General features: G+C 42.9%; 1 protein-coding gene across 1 annotated transcript in view; it reads left to right on the plus strand.

Annotated features, from left to right (window-relative positions):
• Shtn1 (shootin 1) overlaps positions 1 to 25,665 on the plus strand; it is a 104,312-nt gene that overhangs the window by 34,658 nt on the left and 43,989 nt on the right. Inside the window, 8 exon segments of the mRNA XM_059255852.1 lie at positions 3,054 to 3,222; positions 6,344 to 6,441; positions 8,253 to 8,334; positions 11,663 to 11,757; positions 17,310 to 17,456; positions 19,950 to 20,043; positions 20,046 to 20,102; positions 23,615 to 23,714. Coding sequence (XP_059111835.1) covers positions 3,054 to 3,222; positions 6,344 to 6,441; positions 8,253 to 8,334; positions 11,663 to 11,757; positions 17,310 to 17,456; positions 19,950 to 20,043; positions 20,046 to 20,102; positions 23,615 to 23,714 — 842 coding nt within the window.

Genomic DNA, 25,665 nt, shown 5'->3' on the forward strand with positions numbered 1-25,665 from the left:
AGCTTCAGGTCAGCACATGCACACATCCTTTGGGGCATATGTGGCTCTCAGCAGGGTAGTTCTGCTCTCTGGTCATCTCATCTATGACAAGGTTGACAGTGGTTACACCAGAGAATGGTGTGTGGGGGATGACTCTTCCTCGTGATGCTCTGTAGTTGTTGGTCCAAACATAGCCTTCTTTAAACATTATTTTATCTCCTCCTCTTTTGTATTGTGTGTGTGCATATGTGTGTATATGCTGATATGTGTGTTTGTTTATGTATGTGTGTATGTGTGCGTGCAAGTGTGCAGGTATGTATGTGTACATGTTTCTGTAGCCGAAGGGTCACTTCAACTTCAGGCATTTTCCTCTTATCACTTTTGAGCTAATGTTTAGAAACAGGGTCTCTCACTGAACCTGGAGCATGCCGTTTTAGCTAGTCTGGCTAGCTGCAAGTCCCTGGGACCTGTCTGCGGGCCCCCCCCCCCCCCAATCTCTGGGAATCACAGTCCTGTTTCACTGTACCTGATTTTTACACAGGTGCTGAGGATCCAAACTTAGCTCTTTGTGCTTTTACTGAAAGCACTTTTTACCCACCAGTCTGTCTGTCCGTCTTCCCAGCACACAAGCACTTTACAGACCAGTCCATCTGTCTGTCTTCCCAGCATGCAAGCCTTTCTTGATTTAATAAGTGACTTTGGTGAAAGAATTTGTCCCTTTGAGCTGTAATTGTCTTTTTTTAAACATCAGAATTTTCTTAAGAATATTCCATAGCCGTGGTGTGGTGTAGGCATTAGTATGTTGCAGAGCTGCTGGGTGATGGGAGGTTTGTGTCTGCTCATCAGTGACCGACCGTGCTTCCTATCCCCTAAGCCTGTTCTTATAATGGGCCCCTTAGTGCACAACATTTGTCTCCTGATCTATAAGAAGTCTTTTGTAAAGCAGACATATAGTTTGTTTTTGAGGATATATGATGAACTCTTGGAACTTGAAAAAAAAGACTAAAAATGGAGGTAAGGGGGCTGGAGAGATGGCTAAGTGGTTAAGAGTGTGTGCTGCTCTTCCGGAGGACCCAAGTTCAATTCCCAGCACCTGTATTGGGCCACTTATATAGAACCCCAGCTGCAGGGGTTAGATACCCTCTTCTGGCCTTTATGGGAACACATGCTCTTGGGCACATACCTGCACAGATACATACACACACAACTAAAAAGATAAAAAGAAATATTTTTGTTGCTGTTGTTGCTTTTGTTTTCTTGAGACAGGGTTTCTCTGTGTAGTCTTGGCTGTCCTGGAACTCACTCTGTAGACCAGGCCTTGAATTCACAAAGATCCACTTGCCTCTGCCTCCTGAGTGCTGGAATTAAAGGTGTGTGCTACCACCACTTGGCCAAATGGGGCATTCTTATGGTACAATTTGGCCTCATCATTTTCTTACAAGCGTGGCTCCTCTGTTTTGTAAGGCGTGCAGGCTAAGTTGTTAAGTGATCATGTATTTGAAGCCATAGGATCCAAAGCTATTTAGTTTTCTCCTCTCTTCACTCTACTGTGACCACTGTAATCACTGTGTGAATTGCATAGAGTAATGAGTTCAGCTAGTGTAGGGTGAAAGCAAGTTTACTTTTTGCCTTGGGATTTAGAGAAGTTTCAAATGGGTAGCACAGGATTGCCTCTATAACCAGACAAATAATAGTGATGAGATCCTTTCCCTAAAATGCATGAATTTGGACTCCTCAAAAATGTCTGTGTATAGTGCACTGAGACTTCATTTGTTTAAATCCTGTATCTGGGGCTCCAGGCTCCTTTCTCTGTAGCTCCTCCCTGCCTCTCTCTGCATGTCACTTGCTTTAGGATTTTACTGTGGGGTCCCTTCTGCTCTCAGTACCATAGTGGAGGGTCTTTTCTTTTTCCAGCATTCACATTTCTGGAGAAAAGCTCTGATTGGCTAACTGTGGGTCATGTACACAAATTCTGGCTGATTAGCTGTTGCCAATGGCATTGCCTTCCTACAGAAACCAGGTGAACAGAAAAGAGGGGGAGCTGGGAAAACACACCTGTGTTTGATATTCTCAGCACGGCATCAAATAAAATAGAAAGTTTGCTTGAAATAAAGCAATTTTTATTAAGACTATTAATGGCTAGAAATGCTGGTCTTTTATCTAAATTTCTTATGTTTCTTTCTTCTGTGTGTGTGTGTGTGTGTGTGTGTGTGTGTGTGTGTGTTCTATGAATGTGGGTGTACTCATGCCATAGCCTGCATGTGTGTGTCAGAGGACAACTTTTGGGAGTTGGTTCTCATTTTTTCCACCATGAGTTCTGAGGATGAACCTTAAAGGCCAGAAGAGGGTATCCAACACCCTGCAGCTGGGGTTCAGGTCCTCAAGGTTAAGCACTTTTACCCACTAGGCTATCCTGCCTGCCCCTGAATTCCTTATATTTCCTTTCCTTTCCTTTCCTTTCCTTTCCTTTCCTTTCCTTTCCTTTCCTTTCCTTTCCTTTCCTTTCCTTTCCTTTCCTTTCCTTTCCTCTCCTCTCCTCTCCTCTCCTCTCCTCTCCTCTCCTCTCCTCTCCTCTCCTCTCCTCTCCTCTTCTCCTCTCCCCTCCCCTCCCCTCCCATCCCCTTCTCTCCCCTCCCCTCCCCTTCCCTTTCTTTCATGTGCATTGTTGTTTTGTCTGCATTCATGCCTGTGTCAGGGTGTCACATCCCCTGGAACTGAGTTACAGACAGTTATGAGCTGCCATGTAGGTGCTGGGAATTGAATCCCAGTCTTCTGAAAGAGCAGCCAGTGCTCTTAACCACTAACCCATCTCTCTAGCCCCCTTGTATTTCTCAATGTCTATAACCAGCATTTCCACTTGCTGTTATATGTAATCTATGGATGAGACCTCACTTGAAGCAATAAACTTAATATTAAAGCATATGAATAATTTATTTGTTACTTGTTATAGCCTATTGTGAATGTTAATGCATACGTAAGACAAAAAATACACTTAATTCATTCATTGTTTAAAAATCCAGGCTACTCACTTGACTGCTGATAAAATAGCCATTTTTTTTCTATTTTATTTTTAGCTAAATAAAGAAAATAAAACCCTGAAAAGAATCAGCATGTTGTACATGGCCAAACTGGGACCAGATGTAATAACGGAGGAGATAAACATCGATGACGACGATCCTGCCACCGACACAGACGGGGCGGTGGAGACCTGTATGTCTGTTCAGTGTCAGAAGCAAATCAAAGGTGAGCATGGCTTCCGCCAGGACAGGGCTGCACTGATAGCACATCAGAATTTCATGAGGACTTTTGAGAATACGTGGTGTTGGGGAGATGGTTCAGTGGGTAAGAGCACTTGCTGAGCCAGCATGAGGACCTGAGTTCAAATCCCCAGAAGTCAGCCAGTCAGAACACCAGCAAGCCCTAGGCTTAACACAAGACCTTGTCTCCAGGGGATGAGGCACAGAATGACAGAGCAGGACAGCTGACTTCCTCCTTGGGCCTTTACACACTAGTGTGTAGGCACGTGTGCTCATACACACATGAGCACACATACACCATGCACATTCCCTTAAGGAATTTTTGAGAGTACTGATACCTGGGTCCTACCACCAAAATTTCTGACTTAATTAGCCAGGGGAGCCAGAAGAGCCTGAGTGAGAATCACAAAGTATTCTTCTTTCTTGCTTGGTGGGTTGCTTTCATGTTTGGAATGAGGCACCCTCAAAAGTGTGCCCTGGCTGGAAATGGGAGTTACCATAACTTTAAGAGCTTAGATCATGCTTTATTTTTATTTTTTAGATTTATTTTACATGTATGAGAGTTTCACCCACGTGTGTGTGTGTGTGTGTGTGTGTGTGTGTGTGTGTGCACCTTGTGCATGTAGTGTTAAGACACAACTATGATTAAAACTCTCTCTTTGCTGGTGGTATAACCATGTCTATGGAGAGAGCTTATCAAGTATAAAGCCCAAGATCCATCCCCAGCACAAATTGTGTGTGTGTGTGTGTGTGTGTGTGTGTGTGTGTGTGTGTGTAGCCAAAACCCCCGTATTTATTTGGGTCTCTGTTGTAATTACTGGAAAAAGATCTTTTGTTAAGATGTTGGAAAACAGGTCCTTGAGTCAGTAACAGGTGCAGCTTGGTACATGTTCAAAAGTCGGACTCGTTCTGCAGGGAGATAAAATTTCAGATGGAAGTGTCAGGAGGAAAGGATGCTCCCTGACTTCACTGGGCTCCTCAACACCTGTGTTAGGACAAAACAGAGGGTGCTGGTTGGGAGAGGGAGGGGTGTCAAGGGCCCCCTCTGTCCATTGTCCTCTCCTCCAAAGCTTGAACAATATGGTCTCAGGTTCTTCCTTCTGGAGTTAGTCAGCTGGTGGAAAAAGTAACTTAGAGCTGAGTTCGTGCAAAAAAACCCCAAAACTCAACTTATAAATAATGATGTAACGGGTTTCTGTTGCCCTTGGAGAAGGGTAAGGATTGAAAAGCTGCTAAAAACAAAGCTGGCGGAGCAGTGGGCCTGAGCAGGAGCTTAGGGAGCCCTGTCAGTCAGTCAGGTACTTTGAGACATCGCAGCGACACAATCCCTTCAGTTTAACCCTTTGTGGTTATAGTTATGTTTCATCCTTGTAACACACTTTCATTACATCATAACAATAAGTGATGAAACAGAACATTCACAACTCTGGAGAGGAAGTTGCTTGTTTACATTTTCAAGTCAAGATTTCTTTTTTCTCAAACCCTGAATCTCCAGGTTAACTATGCAGCTGTCAGTTTATGCTGTGGGTTGTGACCCCTTTGCGGATCAAATGACCCTTTCACAGGGGTCACCTAAGACCATCAGAAAACAGATACTTACATTACAATTCATAACTGTAGCAAAATTACAGTTATGAAGTAGCAACAAAAATAATGTTATGGTTGGGGTCACCACTACATGAGGAACTGTAGTAAAGGGTTGCAGCGTTAGGGAGGTTGAGAACCACTGATTTACATGGTGCTGTGCCAAGAGCTTGTAGCCATTGAGAAATAGAAGAGCATTTGGTACAGTTTGTCTCTGCTGAAAGCCTAATTTTTTTTTTTTTTTTTTACTTTTAAAATGCCGGATAGTATTTTAGAATGTGAGTTTTTGATAGATTGCAAAGAAAACTCACTTTGGTCCCTTTAACACAGTGAGGTTGTTGGGACTACGCCGTGTAAATTACTGTGTGGCTGGGGTGGGCTTCCACGTGCTATTTACATTGTCCTTTGGTTTTCCTTTCCTTTTAATTAATTGTCAGTTAACCTTGACCATAAACTGCATTTCCAGTACTCTTGGCTGGACCTATATCTTTTTTTAAAATGAAATTTATTTCAGGTGCAGCCATTATGGAAATCAGTACAGAGGTTTCCTAAAATAAAAATTAAAAAATAAAGGAGAACTACCAGACGGCACAGTTAATGTACATACCCAAAAGGCCCCACATCCATTACTGAGACCTGAATATCTGTGTCTTCTGCTGTGTTCACAACCACGAGGAAATGGAATTAACTGTCCATCAGCAGATGAGTAGATGATGACAACATGGTACATAAACACAATGAGATTTTTATTCAGCTGTAAAGGAAAATAAAGTTATTGACTGGTGATGTGGCTTTGGGGTGAAGTGCTGGTCATGCAAGTGTGAGGGCCTGAGTTTGGATCTCCAAACCCCTGTCAAGATAGACAGGGAAGCATATGTCTATAACCCCAGCACTCCTAGTACATGAGAGAGTCGGAGATGGGTGAATCCCCATGGGCCGACTAGCCTGGCTTACTCAGAGGTAAATGGCAACCAACCTCGGCTCAAACAGATTGGAAGGTGGGAGCCTACACCTTGAGTTGTATCTAATTTCTACATGTGTGTTAGCATGCATATACTTGCAGTCAAATGCGTGAACATGCACACACCGTGTACATGTAATGATAGAAAGGAAAATGAGATTATGGAATTTGTAGGAAAAAGAATGGAACTGGGAATATTACTTTGAGTAAGGTATTTGCTCAAAAAGGCAAATACCATGTGTTCTGTCTCATTCATAGATCCTAGCATCTCATTTCATCTTTGTGTGTTTGTAAGGGAATGAGTGTAGGTAGACAGCATAAAATTAGAAAGAGGTCCATGGTGGGGGGGTGGGGGAGATGGGGTTTTAAGGAGGGTGGGTGTTGAAAGGCGCAAAGGGAACCCTGGGAATTGAAGGGAACAAGTGGGGAGTGGAGGAGATGCATGGGGGGAGGTGTCAACCAAAACAAAAGATGAATGCAGACACCACAAGGAAACCTGTTACTTTGCTAACTAAAAAAGTAAAATAAAGTTGATTTTAATTTCCTTCCTTTAAAATTACAGAACTCCGAGATCAAATTGTTTCTGTCCAAGAAGAAAAGAAGGTGTTAGCCATTGAGCTGGAAAATCTCAAGAGCAAACTGGTAGAGGTGACGGAGGAAGTAGGTACCTCAGGCCTGAGAGGCCAAGCCCTTGGCTTTTAAACTTACAGCTGGTTTGGGGCTGGCTAGGTTACAGACTTGCTGCTAGAAGGTAACTTTTGATAATAGCACCATGTTTCAACTTTCATTTGAACCCCCTCTCCCATTTCAGTCATTCAGAAAAAGTACAGAGAGCAAGACCATGGGCATGCATCACTCCCTAGCTTAGCCAATCAGCCCTTTGTCTGACAGGAAAGGTTGTAGGAACGGTGACTCCTGTTGCCCTGATGAGGAAAGATGAGAATGGAGTTCAGGGGACAGCCAGCTTCGTGGGGGTGGGCCACTGCCGTGTGTCCTTCCCACAGAACAGAAAGGTTGGTGGCCGAGAGGTGCAAGGGGTGGTTTGGAAGAACCTTTTTATCTTGAACTGCCTGTAAACATGGGGCCGCTCAGTTACCTTCTGTTGGTGACAGGCTTTAAGGATCTGCCTCCACAACCTTGATTTAATTGATTGTGTAGTTCAGAGTTTCCCAACCAGTGTCTGCCAGCATTGCCGTGGCCCATCAGTGAGCAACCTCGCCTGGTCAGCCCCCTTCCTGCACAGCTGTCAACTCCTTGAGGGCTGTCCCACAGAAAGGTTGGGCAGCCGTGCCCTCCAGTCTCCCTACCCCAACTGTTCTTGTTTTGTTTCACCTGAACATGGTAATAATGGGGGACAGAGGGCAATCTTGGGAGAGATTTCTCTGTTGGCCTTGTATAACACTTACTAATGCCAACCAAAGCAAAAAATGAGATTACTATGAAGAGCAACCAGTTCATGCACTCTCCAAAAGTGCTGATGGACTTGAGGCTGTGTTCACGCCAAAACTGTAGGAGAGGAGAAAGGAACACATTGTTACCACCTTCCCAGCCTCTTAGGGGTGTTACTAGAAGACAGTTGGGGCTGTTTTTATTGTCGCCATTTCAAACATCTAGAAAGAATCAAGCAGCAGACATCGACCTTGCACACATCTGCTCAGCTTACCTTGCAGGCAGCCAACACGGCATGGTAAAATGCAGGGACCACCCTGCAGCAGCCTCTCCACTCTGTGGCCAGCTCCCTAAGCAGCTGTTGTTCTGAACGTGGTGTTTATCATTCCAGTGTGTGTCCTTACCTGCTTAGAGCAGTGCAGGGTATTTTGAGTGTTTTTAGAATCTGTAAGTATACCTGTCTTTTAAAATTCAGCATAATACATTTGAGATGTATCCACCTTGATCTGGGTAGCTTTGCACACAAAAAAAGAACAAAATAAAACAAAACAAAACTGCTATATGGTATTTTTTTCTACTAATTGGTGTTAAAAGTTACTTCAGAAATTTAAGTTTGGGAGAGAGTATCACAGATATACTTTATTAGTCCAAAAGTCACCAAAGTTTAAAGTTATCTTTCAAAAAATGTTTACTATGTACTTTCTTTAAACATAAAATTGAAGTTTAAACTAAAACTCGAAATTGAGTATTTGCTGACCTGTTAAATGATAGGTGTGCTTTGTGGGTGATCACAACTTGGATTTTTGCATTAAAAATATGGATGGGAAATGTAAAATGGCTAGAATACTATCCTGTGTAGGGAGGGTCCAATGTCAATTTGAATATATAAATGAGCCATGCTCAGGTGTGGCTTGAAGTTCCACAAAAGAGCTTTAGTGCTCTTGGTGGAGGAGCTGATGGGTGTTGCCACTTAACAGCGGAACTTCGTATTGAAAGCAGAACAGCTATTTGAGGGTCCCATGTTGCCATATTCTTATTTACAATTTTTAGTGTTTTTTCCTCTCCACATCTTACATTTGTAGGTAAATAAAGTTAAGCAAGAAAAAGCTGTTTTAAATTCAGAAGTTCTTGAGCAGAGGAAAGTCTTAGAAAAATGCAACAGAGGTATGTCTTTTCAGTCTTCATTTTCTTCAATGTATTTTGCTTACAAATATCTGGTGCTTCTTTACGCCTGTGCGTGGAGTTTATGTTTTTCCTAGGCTGTGTTTTGCTTGGCACTGACTCTTTCTCATATCTATTACTTCATCACTGGGGACATTTAAAAGGGATTTCTACTAGGCATGAGGGCACATACCTTTAATCCCAGCACTTGGGTAGCAGAAGCAGGTGGATCTCTGTGGGGCCAGCCAGGGCTATATAGTGAGACCTTATCTCAAAAAAAAAAAAAAAAAAAAATTGGGAGTACCAGAGTGTTCTCGTAATCCTAGCACTGGGGAAATAAGAGACAGAAGGGTCCCTGAGTAAGCCTGGCGAGATGTGTGTCTGAGTCAATGAGACCCTTTCTCAAAAATAATAGGTAAGTAGGTAGGTAGGTAGATGGATGGATGGATGGATGGATGGATGGATGGATGGATGATGGGTATGGATAGCAATCGAGAAAGATACCCAAAGTTGACCCCCAGTTCCCACATATATACACAAATTACATGGACAAGTGCACACACTACACACATTGCATTAAAAAGTTAAATAAAAGCTATTTCCCTTGAGGGAGTTGGAACTAACTAACTCATTTTGAAACTTCAAGCCCATACACTTCTGTCCTATGTGTGTTGTGGGACCATAACCATTTTTGCTCACCCCCTTAGCATTTATAGGATTGATGGGCTAGTTAATAAATCTGAATCTAGGAGAGATTGAGAAAGCTGCATAAACATGTAAACATTTTAAATTAGAGGATATAGAAAATGGGCCAGTGGAAAAATAGGCATCAATATTAATAAACCAGTAAGGTGTGATGGCATGCACTTCAAATCCCAGCAGTGTGGAGTCAGAGGCAAGTGGATCTCTGTGAGTTTTGAGGACAGTCTGGTCTACATAGTGAGTTCCAGGCCAGACAGGGCTACATATTAAAACTCTGTTTAAAAAAAGATTGGCATGCCAAGTATCTCCTTGCTCTGGGGTCTTGCATAATCCCTCTTTGTGTCTGAAATATGATTCCAAGCCTCTAGTGACCCACACAGTTATGGATTCATAACCATTTAGATGACTTACATAAAAACAAATCTAGTGATGAGGAGAATGGAACCCGGCCTATTCAGGGAGATGTTTCTGATGGCTACTTAAAAAGAAAATGCCATGTTCTTCGGTCAGCATCTCACTCTTACTGTCAAACATGGCATGGGTCTCATGGGCACAGCTTCTTATGTTACAGTTTAGTATAGGAGTGATACTGAAGTGTAGCTCTACAAAACTCACCCGACAGAGAAGACTGTGAGGGCTCTGTCAGTCTGTTTTTATTGTTGTTGATATCATGAACTGCACAAGGCTGGAAACTAAAATGAATGACCCCATCATCTGCTTGTCTCTGGGAAGGCCTCCTTGATGGGGTTAAACCAGCGATGGCATCACCATCATGGTGGGAGTGTGAGATGTGAGGGAGAGGTCACATGACAAGAGAGGGACTGGACCGGTCCTTTTTTTCACTGTAACCTGTTCTAGTGAGAACTGACTTCCTTATGAGATCAGCATTAATTCCCTCCCAGGCAGCACCTGCATAGACCTACTACCTGGCAGTAAGTCCCTCTCTTAAAGTCCCTCCACCTCTTAATGCTAACATACTGGGGATCAGACTGGCACATGTGCTTCTTTGGAGCCCGCACCCCATCCAGACAACAACAGCAGAGGATTGACATGTTTCTTGTTCTCCCTTCGACCTGTCCCCAAGGCACTCAGTTTCCTAGTTCAGGAGACAGGACATGGACAGGACTTTCTACACTGCCCTTAGCTTTTGAAGACAAGACCATGGCTGCTAAGCATGGGAGATGGATAAGATGGTCCCACTTCAGTGTGTATAACTTGCATTCTCTGTGTGCTCTGTAGAAACAGGAGTTCACCACATGGCTCTTGCCTTCAGGAAGCCCCCTGTCTAGAAAGAAATGGGGATACATGAACATAACACCAGGACCAGACTAGTTCCTTTCAGAATCCAAGTCAAAGGGACCTAGACACGGGAAAATTAACTTTTTATTATAGTGTTCTGGACAGAAGAAGAGAGCTGATCGTCCTGCCCAGGGCTTCAGATACTCATGGTCTTCATTGTTCTCATTGTGAAATTTCTTTTTTTAAATAGGTTTGAAAGTCGTTTAGTCCTCAGGGACCTATAATTCCCAGCACAAACCACCACTTACATTACTTTACTTGAGTTAGACTATTCTGCTTCTGTCTGAGGAGGCAGTAGTTTACGGAGAACAGAGTTTGAAATTCTATGTCATTACACAGCAAACCCATCCTTAGTCAGTTAGGATTGAAGTGCCCCGTGGAACAGAGTGTGAAAGCCGCCATTAAGAGTGTCTTGGCGGGAGTTTATTGATATGACTCAGCTCAGAGCCGGGCCCTTCAGCAGCAGTCTGCCTGCATTGTGCCCAGTTCCTAATGGCGTCACGGCTCCCAGCACCCTGCCCACATCATTATTTAACAAAGTAGGCCACATAATGTCGAAAGCAGCAAAGACTGCATGCTGATTTATTTGACAGGAACTTTTCTATAGTAATTCTTTTTTAGGGGGCGGGGAGCAGGGTCTCACTATGCAGCCTTGACTGGCATTTTGCATATATCTGTTGACCTGTCATGTGTACCCTGCCCTGTGAAATGCCTGTGATGTGTTTTTTGTCTTTGGTCTATAAAAGACAGAAATGAGGGGGCTTTTGTCTTCTTGCAGAGGACCCAGGTTCAGTCCCCAGCATCCACATGGTGACCCATTACTCCACTTCCAGGGGATGCGGCACCTTCTGACCTCAGTGGACACCAGGCATCCCTGTGGCACACAGACAGACATGCAGGCAACACATATATACACATAAAATAAATTTTAAAACATCGGAAATGCATTCATTTTGTACTCACTTTCACAGTACGTTTATTTGAAAACATACATCTTTCCTTATATTTGCTTTCACAATATGATTTTAATGTCAGGGTAGTATTTCTTGTGGTATATTTTACCGATCCTTTGGTATTTCGCCAGCAGTACCAAGAACATGCTTGCAACCCCATCTCTGTCCTCCTGACTTGCTCTTTTAGGATGGGCATTAATTGTTGAGTCTAGGGGTGTGAATGGTTTTAGATTTTCCATCCACATTTCTAAACTGCCCTCCATAAAGCTCATCACTCCACACCAGCCAGGAATAGCTGAGGTCATCCACGTGCGTGTGAAGGGTTGCTGGTGGCTTGCACAGACTGTGGTCTCTGCTCTTTTCTTTGTCTGCTTCAGTGTCCATGTTGGCAGTTGAAGAGTATGAGGAGCTACAGGTGAACCTGGAACTGGAGAAAGATCTTCGCAAGAAAGCAGAGTCGTTTGCACAAGAGGTGGGTATGCTGCAGAAACCGGGTGACTTACAGAACACCGATGGGCCAAAAAAGTTGAACCAGTCAGATAAGAAGGTAATAAGTCCCAGTGTTCGAAACAATGTAGGTGAGTCGTTTACAGTAGTTATTATATCGTTTGTTAGGACATAGAAGAGAGACATTTGACATTTCCCACCACAGGTGACAGATGTCTAAGGAGATGGAGATGTGGTGACAGAGATTTAAGTATTATAGCATATTTCAGATTTCCATGGCGTACCCCGTAAACATGTACAATTATGTATCAAATGAAAATTTTAGAAAATGTTTGAATAGAACTTAGCGATTTTAAATGAAGCATCCTCTGGCTAGGTGGAAGCTGCATCATGGCATTAGATTTTCTGAAGTTAGAGGAGAAGACATGGGTGGAGAGTCTGCCATGTCTGTCACTGTACACAACCCCAGAGCTGTCCTCACCCTCTTAAGGCTTCCGATATCTGTAAAATAGATGTCTATGTAAATGGAATCAGGGAGATTTTAGAATGCAATGGAACGTGTGTGTGTGTGTGTGTGTGTGTGTGTGTGTGTGTGTGTGTATGTGTGTGTGTGTGCGCGCGCGCGCGCGCGCGCGCGCGTGCATGCATATGCACAAATGCAGAGGGTAGGAATCAACATCTGGGGTCTTCCTCAGTCACTGAGGGTCTCTGACTAGTATGGGGATTGCTTATATAGTAGGACAGCTGGCCAATGAGTCCCAGGAATCCACTTGCCTCTGCTTTTCCAAAACAGAGTAATTTTTAAAAGCATTTGCAGTCCAGGGAAAAGAATTTCCATGGAGAGACCTATAATGTGGTGACTAGCCAGCTCAAGTGCAGAATGTCTATACATTTCAGATAGCCTTGGGAATCTGGGCTCTGTCTCAATGTCATCTCAGATGACAGTGTCATAGTATCTGCCTTTCTCTCCTGGCCATCATCTGGTGCTCTCATTATATGAGCTGATTCTTTTATCGCTAATGGAACATTGCCATGTTGTACACCCATTATCCCAGCCACTCACCGGTGTAATGATTTCCCTCTCGGGTTAAAGATAAGCTTGGAGCTGCTGTGGTTCCACCTGACCTTGTTGACTGCGAGCATTGGGTATTCCATGGCTCTGGAGCTGGTTTCCAGGGGAATGACCTGCCACCAGGTAGCTGAACTCAAACATCGAGCTTCATTCAGCAAGATCTCAGTCTCTATTGGAATTTTGAGCCTCAGTGTAAAGAACCTTGTGTTGAGGGAGGAAACTAAGCATCTTAAAGTGTTACAGGAAGAGGTACCCAAGATGGAGAAAGAAGACAGGATGATGCAAGAATGACATTCGAAAATCAGATTATGTTTTTATGCAGGATTTTTTTTTTTGATTTGTTTGTTTTGTTTTGTGTGTTTGTGCCTAAGCATAGCTGGGCTAACATTGACCTCCACAGAAGGTTAATCTAGGTTCATCTGATTTGAAATATTGTGATTCATTTTATTCAGAGAGTTTGATGGAAGCTGAATGAATATTGTTCTCTGTTGACTTGTAAGAAAGAAAAATTGAAGTGTGTCAGAGCCTTGTAGAACAAAAGCTGTGTGGTTATAAATGAGGCAGGTAAATTGATGGGGGAGGGCAGGTAGAGACGATACGGAGAATTGAGTTGTGAAGCTGAGAAGGCTGATTGAGTATGACCCGAATGGCAGGGTCTTACTGAGACATTTCCAGATTTTCACATGTTTTTTGTACAATAATGCTAGAATACAAAGCAGCTCAGAGAAAAACTTGGAGGCTTCACAGTGGCAGAGAAGACAGGAGAGGGGAGGTTCTGGTAGGAAAGCATGCAGGTGAACGATCCCCTCAGGTTCACCTGGCGGGCCTGGAACTCTAACACCGTGGGGACAGCATGGGCACTATGCCACGCTAGCGCAAGGCGGGGAAGCAGGCCTGGGAGGCTTCTGGGAAGCAACAGAAATAGGTGTAACAGTGTCGGTGTTGAGATTTAAACTCTGTCCTGGCGAGAAGGGAATCTCAGGCTTTTGACACATGACTGCTGCCGAAGGCATGAGATTTGTTTCCCAGGAGGCCCAATGCTGCGTGTTCTGGGGAATGTGCCCAGCACCAGATTGGTAGTGTATGATGGTTGAAAAAGAAAATGAGAGGCTTGTTGTCCACAGTCTTAGAAATAAACATCCAAGTTTACTTGCTTTACATATTTCATTGTAACAGCAATTTGTGTACTTAAAAAAATTTGTAAATACATAAATCAGAAACTGAGACCATTCCTTCCTCTTACTTGTACTAGTTTATTTAAAACAAAACAAAGCCTGTTCCCAAACAGGAGGAGTCAGTTGTCTCCAGAACTGTTTTTAAAATTTTCATCTAAGTATTACATTTTTAAAAAATTTTACTTACTTATGGTGTGTGTATATGATTTTTTTTTGAGTGTATGTGTGTGTGTGTGTGTGTGTTCGTGTGTGTTCTCTCCTTCCACTTTCATGGGTTCCAGAGATTGAACTCAGGTCTTCAGGCTTATGCAGCAAGTGCCTTTATTCACTGAACCATCTTGCCAACCATATTTTAAAGTGATTGATTCTCTTAGGCTTTTCAATGTGTTTTTCTTGGTATTCCTTCATGAATAATTTGGACAATGTTGGAATATTGCTTTGAATTCTGTATTAACATGAGATTTCTCAGAAATTCTGATACCTGTGGTGTTCTTCCTCCAATAAGAGACCAACTTTCTGACTCTGAGTCATTCTTGCCACAGCAAAGCCAAAACTCATTAGTGTTTGGTGACTAAATGTCCTAGAAGAGGACACACTCAGGAGTTTTGAAGTTTAGCACTTTGAAGTTTGGGGAAGGTAGTCTGATTACTACCCCTCCCCCAATCCCTCTAGGTGTTCCTTTTTTTTTTTTCTTCTTGTGGATAATCCCATGTAGCCTAGACTGGCTCCTGATTTGATATGTAGCCAATGATAACCCTGAATTCCTGCTCTTCCCGTCTCTGCCTCCCCGAGTTCTGGGATTAAAGGCATGTAATTACACCGGTATTTGTGATGCTGGGTGTTGAGCCCAGGTGATATGTAGACTAGACAAGCACTCTAACTGGACCAATAGTGTTTGGGAGTGTCACAGAGGTTCGGAAAAAGAAATTCACACTAGGAAGATGTAGTATTTTTGCTTGTTTGTCTTCAAAGTGCCACAGTTGAGGAACTTTTTACTCAGGTAGGGTTGAGCAAGGTTTCCAGAATGTTTCTCTTTCCCAGAGAATCACAGCGTGAGGATGGAGCAGCACCTCTGTGTGTTCCGGGGGAGTGGGTGGCAGGGAGTGGGGTCCCCACTTGATTTCCCTGCTCTATGGCTGTAGTTCTTATATCGCTCTTTGCCAGGAACACATGCAGTGAAAAGAAGCCTGGAACTTTGCTTCAGCTGTGGTTAGCTGCCCTCTGTGGTGACTCCTGAGGTGCTAAGGTGTTGGAGGGAGCCTGGCTAGTTAAGTTTTAATAGGGAAAAAAATGTGTCAAAATTATTGTAATAGTAATGATAACCAAAATAATTCATTTCTGCTAGGCACTGCTCAAAAATTCAAGACACTGTGCTGAATCATTGATTATCCCCTGTTGGTTGGAGCCCGAGTCTCCTGGGTAGAATGCCTTGGCTTGTGCATATTTGACTCTGTGCCTATAATGCTTACAGAGAGGAGGTGACACTGAAGGTGTATGGATTCCATGCACTAGGCAAAATTGTGTTTCACGTTTTCAACTCTTTCAGAGTATTTGACTTCAGTTCCCAGCACCCACATCAGGTAGCTAACAACCACCAGTGACTTTAGCTCCAGGGAAATTTGTCACTCTTTTCTGGCCTGTGCAGGTACCCCCATACACATATACATGCACACATAGAGACGTACTTGTACACATAAATAATAAGAAATCTTTAAAAAAAATAATGTGTTTTACCTGTTTGAGCTGGTGGTATGTCTTAATTTTGCACAACATTGTAGTAACTTGGTAGACTTTTCACAAATCCTGCACAGGAAAAGAATGAAAGCTCAGCCATTGTGTGTGTGTGTGTGTGTGTGTGTGTGTGTGTGTGTGTGTGTGTGTGTGGTGGTGGTGGTGGTGGTGGTGGTGGTGGTGGTGGCAGGGAGCACATCTGTGTGCAGCGCATATGTGTTTGGAGACCAGAGGTCAACACTGGGTGTCTTTCTCTTTCACTCTGCATCTTATTTTTGGATAGGGACTCTCATTGAACCTGAACTCACTGATTGGCTAGGCTGACTAGCCACCAAGCTGCAGGAGTTCCCCGTCTCCCATTTCTCCCTCCAGAGCCACCATTAGAGATGTGTGAAGCCCTGAGGCCGTGCCCAGCTTTTCCATGTATATTAGGACCCAAACTCAGGTCCTCTGCTTATGTAGCTGCCACTCCCAGACTGAGTCATCCCCCTAACCCCCTTCTAGCCACTTTTTTCTCCTCCTAGGAAGATATACTGGGAAGAAAACATGAGTTTATTTGTATTATATATTCACGGTGAGTTTAACTGACTGGGACTAACTTACAGGCTGCAAATCCCTGAAGTTCCGGTCTTTGCACATGAAGGTTTGCAGGAATTTTATTTTTGTCCTGAGTTACATTTCCTGACATTTTGTTATATTGCAGATGAAGTTGTATATATGCTGCACAGTAAACCATCTCACTGTGCACATCTTAGAGTTAGGCTACAGTGTCGTGTAAGAAGGCATTAAGATCCTGACAATGTAAATCATTGCTGTTCAGAGACTGCAGAGTTTGTGAAATAGCTCATGCTTGAGACTGCCCACCAGTCATCTTGGTATGGTGAAGAGAAAGTAAATAACAGACAAATAGAAAATAATTCTGCTGTCAATTATGTCAACATGGGAGAATTAGCCGAGTCGCATTCATAAACAACTCGATGAAGCGTTCAATACATGTTAGTACAGCCTCCCTCCCTCCTGAATGTTTCTCACTGGAGGAAACTAACGTAGGTCGTAAGTTCTGGTCTTGATGCCCATGTGCCCTCAGGGAAGTCACTCGTTCTCTGAGCCTCTGCTTCCTTATCAGGAAAATGTGTTGGTATCTATTTGACAGTGTTGTTCTGAGTGTTGAAAGATATCTGCACATAGAGTGATAGCCACCATACTGTTCAGTGATTAGTGAAGGCTACCTCGTCACAGTAGGAAGTTAGCTCATAGGATATACGGGTGTACGTAAGGACAAAAGGAAAGCATAGGAGGTGTCTGGCACATGGTATGTTACTGACACACACTTGTCACTATTAGTGCCAATGCATTTTAAAACAGTAAGGGAACGTTTAAAATTGAGCTATAGAACTGGATTACTGTATCTACTCCTTGCTTAAAGTGGTGATTTAGGTACTGAAGCTGGTGTGAAGTTGGGAATTGCATCATGGCAATGTCTGCTCCAGGAGCTCCTACTTCAGGGATTTTCTGGGGTCAGTGACTCACTGCATTCGAGCTGCAACGGGATCTGCATGCACTGGGCTGTGTACACATGTTTGTCATTAACTTTTGCAGATGTTCATTGAACAAAACAAGCTGAAGAGACAAAGCCACCTTCTGCTGCAGAGTGCCCTTCCCGATCAGCAGCTGTTGAAAGCTCTAGACGAAAACTCAAAACTCATCCAGCAGCTTGAAGAAGAGAGGATCCAGCATCAGCAAAAGGTAACTGACTTCATACTGGAGGTGTGGACATTCACACATGCAGACATACACACACGTACTCACATACACACACGTAAATGGATGTATACGTATATACATACACAGCCACATCACACACACGCATACACATAGACACATACAGACACACGCATGCACATGTACAGTCAATGCACAATCATACATTAAAACAGGAGGTGCTAGTGTGTCTTTCTAGAGTTCCATATTTTGCCTTGCTTACTAAGTCTTAAATATCTTTGAGAAAACAATAGCTTCCAAGTGAATTTAATGTGCTGTTCAGCTAAAATTCATAGCACACTGTCATGGAGTCTTTAAAATGATCGTGAAGTTTATCGAATAATGAGGCTGGAGAAGCAAGGGAAAGGATAGGACTCAGAGTGTATTGGGCAGTTCATAGTCTTGAAGTCTGTTTGGGAAGGTATGGTTTTCAGAGACGGACTACTCGTAGGAGAGTGTATGGGTCTTGCAGAGCTTCTTGGGGGACATAGGGCCTTATTCTGAGAGGGAAGGAAAGAAAAGCCTGTCATTAGTAATTGCTTTCTTAGTTACAGTTTCTGATTGTGCAGGCTCGTGTAGGTATCTGTAGTAAAGGACTCCATAGCGTTTTATTCAATTTGCAGGAGTAGAACTCTTCAGGTCAACACGGCCCAGGTCCCTCTGTGTCAGGCAGAGAGGCCTGTCCTTACAGTGGGGGAGAGAATGTGGGAGAAGGGAGGATGTGGGAGAAGGACTTGCAGAGGCCACTTCAGAATGGTGACGTCAGTGTGTGGGGGTCCTCATGGCAGACCTCGTTCATGAGGAAAGGCTGTTAGCTGCTACTGACTTTTACCTGTTAGCATCTCAGAGCGAAGGTACCAATGCATAATTCTCTCCACTTCTACATCTAGCAGCGAGGTCAAGCTGGGTTTCTGTTTCTTCAGTGGGAAGTGTTGGCAGATATACAGAAAGCCTCTGTTCCTCAAGGCCAAAGGTGAAGAATTTCTTTTTCTGCACCCACATGCAGGAATCGCCTTTTCAGAAAGAGTGTGTGTGTGTGTGTGTGTGTGTGTGTGTGTGTGTGTCTGTCTGTCTGTCTGTGGTATCTGTGTGTGTGTTTAGCTTGTGTTAAAATTTAACTTTTGGTCCTGAGAAGACAAACTACATTTGTTAACTTGGTTAGTAGATACTACATGCTCACTGAATTGAATTGGACTCTAGGATTGAATTACTTTCTATGTTCCTGTTTGGTAAAGGAGCAGAGGTCATTGTGGATGAAACTGTAGCAATTACTAGTTCTATAGGTTTTATCCTGTCCTAATCATTTATTCTGAGTACTATCTACCATGTGTGGTGTAAAATACGTCCTACGTGAACACAAATTCCCTCATAGATTCTTTACCTTTTAAAACACAGATATTTTGCTTTTGCATGTATAAAATAATGTATGTTCCTTATAGTAAATACACATTTTGTTTGAAATGTAAAAGGAGTAAAAGAAAATTAAGATCACCTGAGAATCTAAGATGTATACTTTTGGGCAGCTCAAAACTTTACATAAATACATGGTTTTATGACGTATATGTTTGTTTAGATGGAGCAATGTGGTGTATGGCCTTCTTTAACCTTTCAGTTGGTAATATATCTTCTCACCCCTAAATATGTATTGAACTATGTGGGTTTTTTATGTTGTTGTTGTTTTTAGTTTAGTTTAGTTTTGCTTTGTTTTGTTTTGTTTTTCGAGACAGGGTTTCACTGTGTAGTTCTGGCTGTCCTGGAACTCACTCTGTAGGCCAGGCTGGCCTCAAACTCAGAGACCCACCCGCCTCTGCCTCCCAAGTGCTAGAATCAAAGGCATGCTTCACCAACGCCAACTGAACTATATGGTTTTATATGGCTGTATAGTGTTTTCTTATAGTTTGTGAAAGAATAATGCTGGTGGATGTCGAGGTTATTCTTAGGTTTTCAAAAATGTCTTAGGGATGTGTTTTCACATTGACCTGAGTCTCACCATTGTTGGTTGGCTTGTTTTGGGTGCTGTGGATTGAATCCAGGGCCCTGCATGTACTAAGCAAGCATTTGAACACTGAGTCACAAATACATAAGAGTACTAATATTGGGACTGGAGAGATGCCTCAGTTAAGAACTGCTGCTCTTTCAAAGGACCCAGAGCACCCTCATGGCTGCTTACAACTGTCTGTAACTCCAGTTCCAGGGGAATCTGTTGCCCTCTTCTGGCCTCCAAGGAAACTGCACACATGTGGAACACACACCTATGCAGTCAAACACATAAAAAATATCTTTTTAAAAAAGTGCCATCACTGACCCTCCCCCATGGGTCCCAGCAGTCTTTTAAAAATATTATCAAAAATTTTTGGAAAAGGATATAGAAATAATGTGTCTGTTTTAAAATAAATTTTAGATATTATTTTATCCCCCACCCCCTTTTCATCAACAAGGGGAAATGTCAGCCCTATTCATGCTGCGTAAAACTTACAGGTCAAAGAGTTAGAGGAGCAGCTGGAGAACGAAGCGCTCCACAAGGAGATCCATAACCTGAGACAGCAGCTGGAGCTCCTGGAAGAGGACAAGAGAAGCTGGAGCAGAAATACCAGAGCTCGGAGGAGAAGGCGAGGAATCTGAAGCATTCTGGTGAGAGCTGAGTCAGCTCCTGTGCCCACTCTCATGCCCATAACACAGTCTGTCCTGCAGCTGTTTCTGAGTGTTATTGGGGGCGGGGGACAGGGACGACAAACGTGTGTGTGTGTGTGTGTGTGTGTGTGTGTGTGTGTGTGTGCGCGCGCATGTGTATGTGAACACTAGAGGTCAACTTCAGGAGCTGCCCGCTGTGTTTTTTATTTTTTAGGTATTTATTTTTTATGTGTATGAGCGTTTTACCTGAATGCATGTCTGTGCACTATGTATATGCCTGGTGCCTATGGAAGCCAGAAGAGACGTCAGAATCCATGAACTGGAATTATGGACAGTTCTAAATCACCGTGTTGGTGCTGGGAACTGAACCTGGGTCCTCCATAAGAGCAGCAAGTGCTTTTAGTCCCTGAGCCATCTCTCCAGCCTGCAAATCTTGTTTTCCTGTTTTTTGGTTGGTTGGCTTTATTTTTTAGGATGCAATGTCTCTCACTAGTGTCTGGGGCTTGCCAGTAAACCCAGCTTGCTGACCAGAGAATCCCACAGACCCACCCCCCTGCACTGTCACAGCACCAGGATTACAAGCATAGCCTACCACACCCAGCTCTTCACGGGTTCTGGGGAGTCGAGTGCAAGTCCAAATGCTTGCTAGTACAGTGAGTGGACCCCTGACTGAGGGATCTCCCCAGCCTACAGACTTGTTTTCTAAATTTTTTTCATTTCTAACTATCACAGTTCAGCAGAGCAGTGTCATCAAGCAAGTCACAAATATTGCAACTTTAACAAAAAAAAATTTAATGTAGAGTCTCTGAGCTTCCTGCATAGAACCAAGGCCCAGTGGTGCTATTAGCATAGAAGACCCAAACGGTCAACATTGCCGGGCCTTTAGCAAGGATTGCTCACAAAGCACTTACGTTACTCTGTTCATTTTGTAGGGCTTTTTCAGAAATAATTAAACTCTTTTCTTTTCTTTTTTTTCCCTTTCTTTAAATAATACCCTGGTCTTTGGTATTTGTATCCCCTTCATCTTTGGGGTTTAATTATACAGATGAAATATTACTTTCTGTGCCACCCCTAACAATGAAATGAGCAACAATATATATATTAAATGGGAAAACTTTTAAAACACCAGGGATTCTGGAATCAAGGGATTTATTCATTCAGCACTGGAAGGCCCACAAAAATGTAGGAGCTGGATTACTACACAGTTGTAAGTCTCTGAGAATGTGGGTAATTTACCATAGGTACATTTTTCTTTATCACAGCCTCAATATTCACTTCAGATATTTTCCATTAATATATAATAGAATTTTGAAATCTGTGCAGAAGAATCATGGAGGCTTTATTTCTGAAACATTCAATGCTTTTTAAAAATTTACAATGAAAAGTGATCACAATTTATTTTAAAAAAATCAATCAAAAATTAAGAAAATTTCAACTCTTTCTAGTAACTGTCAGAGTAGCCTATAGGCAAAGCCATCTTTATAGTAAATGGAAGGGGCAGACATTGCAGATATCTGAAATTCTAGTTTGAACTGATTTATTTAGAATCTGCAATGTTGGCAGTTCTGTCATGGAGCCCAATGAGAAACACAGAAGAAGGGCTGGAGTGATTGTTCAGGGGTTAAGCATACTTGCTGCTCCCACAGAGGATGAGGGCTTGATTCCCAGCACCCACATGTTGCCTCACAACTACCTAGGGGGTCCTATACCCTCTTTTGACCTCTGCAGGCACAGTATCCATGTGGTGAACATGCATACATGAAAGCAAAATACTCATATAATCAAATAAAATAAGTAAATCTGAAAAAAGAAATATAGAAGAAAAGAATCGTGCATTTTTATTGGGTATGGTGGCACATGAATGTTATCCCTCTCGGGAGGCTTAGGGTTAGGTTAGGGTCAGGGTTCTCTAAAGAAATAGGACTGATAAAATAAACATATATAAAGGATTTATTATGAGATTTATTAATCTGGATTATAGGCTGTGATCCAGATAATCTAACAATGACTATTTCTCTACAGAAAGGTCAAGAACCTTAGTTGTTTAGCTTGTAAGCCTGGAGGTCTCAGCAGTTCCAATCTGGTGCTGGGGTCTAGGAGGATTCCTACAGAGCTTCTGGTCTTCAGGCCATGTTAGAAACTTAAGAACTGGGCCGGGCGGTGGTGGCGCACGCCTTTAATCCCAGCACTCGGGAGGCAGAGCCAGGCGGATCTCTGTGAGTTCGAGGCCAGCCTGGGCTACCAAGTGAGTTCCAGGAAAGGCGCAAAGCTACACAGAGAAACCCTGTCTCGAAAAACCAAAAAAAAAAAAAAAAAAAAAAAAAAAAAAAAAAAAAAAAAAAAAAAAAAGAAACTTAAGAACTGGGTTCTAACTCCAGCGAAGGAATGCTTTAGCATCAGGAGAGATGAACCTGCCAGTGAGGGTAGGGCAAAGAGCAAACAACCAAGCTTCCTTCTTCCATGTCCTTTTTCTTGGCCTGCCTCCCATATCAAATAATCTTGATGTTGACTATTGACCTACACACACACACACACACACACACACACACACACACACACACACACCATGTATCTGTCATGAAAGATCTCCAGATCCCTTTGGAGAGTATGGTACAGAGTCCTAGCCCACACTGCCTATTTTAGGATTGAGGGGTAAAGCATGCCTAGTGATAACAGAGCAAGTGACCTGAATGCTTAGTCTTTGTAACCATCACCTATTAGGCCATAATATATATTTCTTCCCTTTTGGGGTGCCAGGGATCAAACCCAGGGCTTTGTGCTTGCTAGGGAAGAGCTCTAGAATAGAGCTGTACCTCCAGCACTACAACACAAGCTTAAATTGAGCTCCTTGGTGTCAAGAACTGCTGTGCCCTAGCTCTGTGCATGGCTGTGCCCTAGCTCTGTGCATGGCTGTGCCCTAGCTCTGTGCATGGCTGTGCCCTAGCTCTATGCATAGGTCTACTCACATTGCTGGTGTGTAATAAATGCCCATCTTATTGTGACTTGAATGAATAAATGACATTTCTTTAGAAGAGCAAGAGGTTTGTTAAGTTATGGGCATTTAGGAATGTGAATCTAGTTAAAACTCTAGTATTTGCTGGTTTTGAAGGAAATGAAGCGTAGGAGAGAAGAATGCAATTATTAAAATGTGTTGCAAATGTCATCTTTAAAAACAGCCCTCAGTCCACACGCTTTCAAAGTCAAGCATGAAGAATTTCTGGGTGTTTGAGGAGTGAACTACAGTTGTTAAAATATTCCTTCAGCCTGTTCAATTCTTATTTCCCTCGAATTAGCCATGTTTTTTTGTCTACATGGGGAATAATGGCAGTGTACTTTAACAGATGAAGGCCCAGCTATGGTGTTAGTGATGGGCTAGCTGACAGAAAGTCTGCTGTTTCCTCTGGAAATGTCTAAGTGCCCCAGTCTTCATCTGAGAGGCTGTGTTTTTCTGTTCTGTGAGCACTGTGTAGTGGTTTATCTCAGGTCTCTCTGAACCCTTGTTCCCTGTACAGTGGACGAACTCCAGAAGCGAGTGAACCAGTCGGAGAACTCAGTGCCTCCTCCACCTCCTCCTCCCCCACCTCTCCCCCCTCCACCACCCAATCCAATCCGGTAAGTACCATCAAGGCACTTCCTGCTACCTGCAACTTCCTTGTCTTTGACCCTGCTAGTCACACTAATCTTTTTTTCCCCTCTGAGACAGAGTCTCATGTATCCCAGGCTAGCCTTGAACTCACTCTGTAGCTGATGATGACCCCCAATCTGATCCTCTGCTGGGATTATAGACATGCCACCATGTAGCAGGAATCTTAAAAGTTCTTATTAATAAAATCAAACCTGAGGCCAGTTATTGGGGTGAATGCTGGAAGGTCAGAGAAGCAGAACAAGCCACAGCTACCTCACCTTGCCAGTTCCTCAGCTGATCCTGTTTCCTCAGACTGCAAGCTTCTGAATCCTCATCTGAATGGCTCTCAGCTGAACTGTTGCTCAAAAGCCTGAATGCTTAACCAGCCAAAAGCTTCTAGTTCCTGGTCTTCATGCCTTATATATCTTTCTGCTTTTTGCCATCACTCCCTGGGATTAAAGGCTCACTTTCTGGGATTAAAGGCGTGTGCTACCACTGCCTAACCTCTATGTTTAATATTGTGGCTGTCCTGTTCTCTAACCCAAGATAAGTTTATTAGAGTGCACAATATTTTGGGGAACACAATACCACCACACCACTAGGCCCAGTTTCTGCAGTGCGGGAATCAAGCCCAGGGCTTCATGCATGCTAGGCAAGCACTCCACCAACTGTGTTACATCCTCAGAGGGACAGTAAAAAGCAGAAAAGAATATTTCCTAGAGACAATGTTTCCCACTTCTTGTATATTCTTGGTTTTAAATCATCTTTCCAGGAAATCTCCACAGCCCACGTGCCCCTTGTAGAACTTGGATTCTGTGGCAATGTTCCAAACTCAAAGAACTAGACATTTATCAGATACTTCTCATTTTAAAATTCCACCCCTAGCACTAGGATTTCCTTCACCCATGAGACCAAGGAATTTTAAGAGTCTCCAAAGGGTATTACTCTTTTCCCCTCACTGATTTGAATTTGGAGGTTCTAGCTTACTCATTTTTTACAGGACCTAAGCTAAAACTTATATCTAGTAATTGTTATAAACTAGTAATTAATCTAAAAGTACTAAATATTTTTTATCCCGATCCTTATAGTTAAGCCTTTTGTAATTCTGAGGGTAGAACCTTCCAGAAGAACATCACTGTTTAAGGCCTTGGGGAAGGAATCCTATATGCAGGCAGAAACTCTCTTTTTCTGAAGCCTGGCTAGCCTGCCATCATTGCCCCTCTCCGACATACATTCTAGAGAGATTTTGCCGCCTTTGTGAGTCTATCCACCGCCATCCACAATTAGAGAAGTCAGGCTACTTATTTTGATGACTGCCTACCTCCTCATGATGTTAGCTGCCTTTGAATAATTTATTCTTGAACAAATGGCATTTAAACTTTTGCTGGATGTTTTAGCTTTCATTAACTCATGTGATTTGTTTAATCCTTTCACACAGAGAAGCCCTTTATTCCCGCTTTGCACCTTAGCTGATCCAGCTGAATAGAATGTGTAGCGTGTTCCTCCCACACGACTATGGAAATGGGACTTGGCTTTTGAAAAAGAGTCTCATTACTTTGCCTTGCCGAGTTGGGCATGACATAATCTACTTTAAGCCATTGAAGTAGTTGAGGTTAAATAATCTTTACAGGTGATGGAGTCCAAGAGCCAATGAAAGAATTTCAGGTATTTTAAACTCTCTCTCCTGGGTAGCTAAGTCTGTAGGAGATATTCCAAAGGTGACATTTAAAATGGGAAATGCGTCACTTTGATCTTTCTCTTAGGTCTAGAATTTTGAGCTGATAAGAAAGGTCACTTCTATGAGAAGGGAGAACTATTAAAAAGCAATTACAGTCTTGCTGTCGGCCTTTGATTTTTAGCCTTAGAAATGCTGAGAGCTCCTAGAATTTAAAGTATAATCTAAATAGAATTTTCTCCAAGGAACTCTTTACAGTTATA

This window comes from Peromyscus eremicus, chromosome 1 (assembly GCF_949786415.1).
Source record: "Peromyscus eremicus chromosome 1, PerEre_H2_v1, whole genome shotgun sequence".
Taxonomy (NCBI): domain Eukaryota; kingdom Metazoa; phylum Chordata; class Mammalia; order Rodentia; family Cricetidae; genus Peromyscus; species Peromyscus eremicus.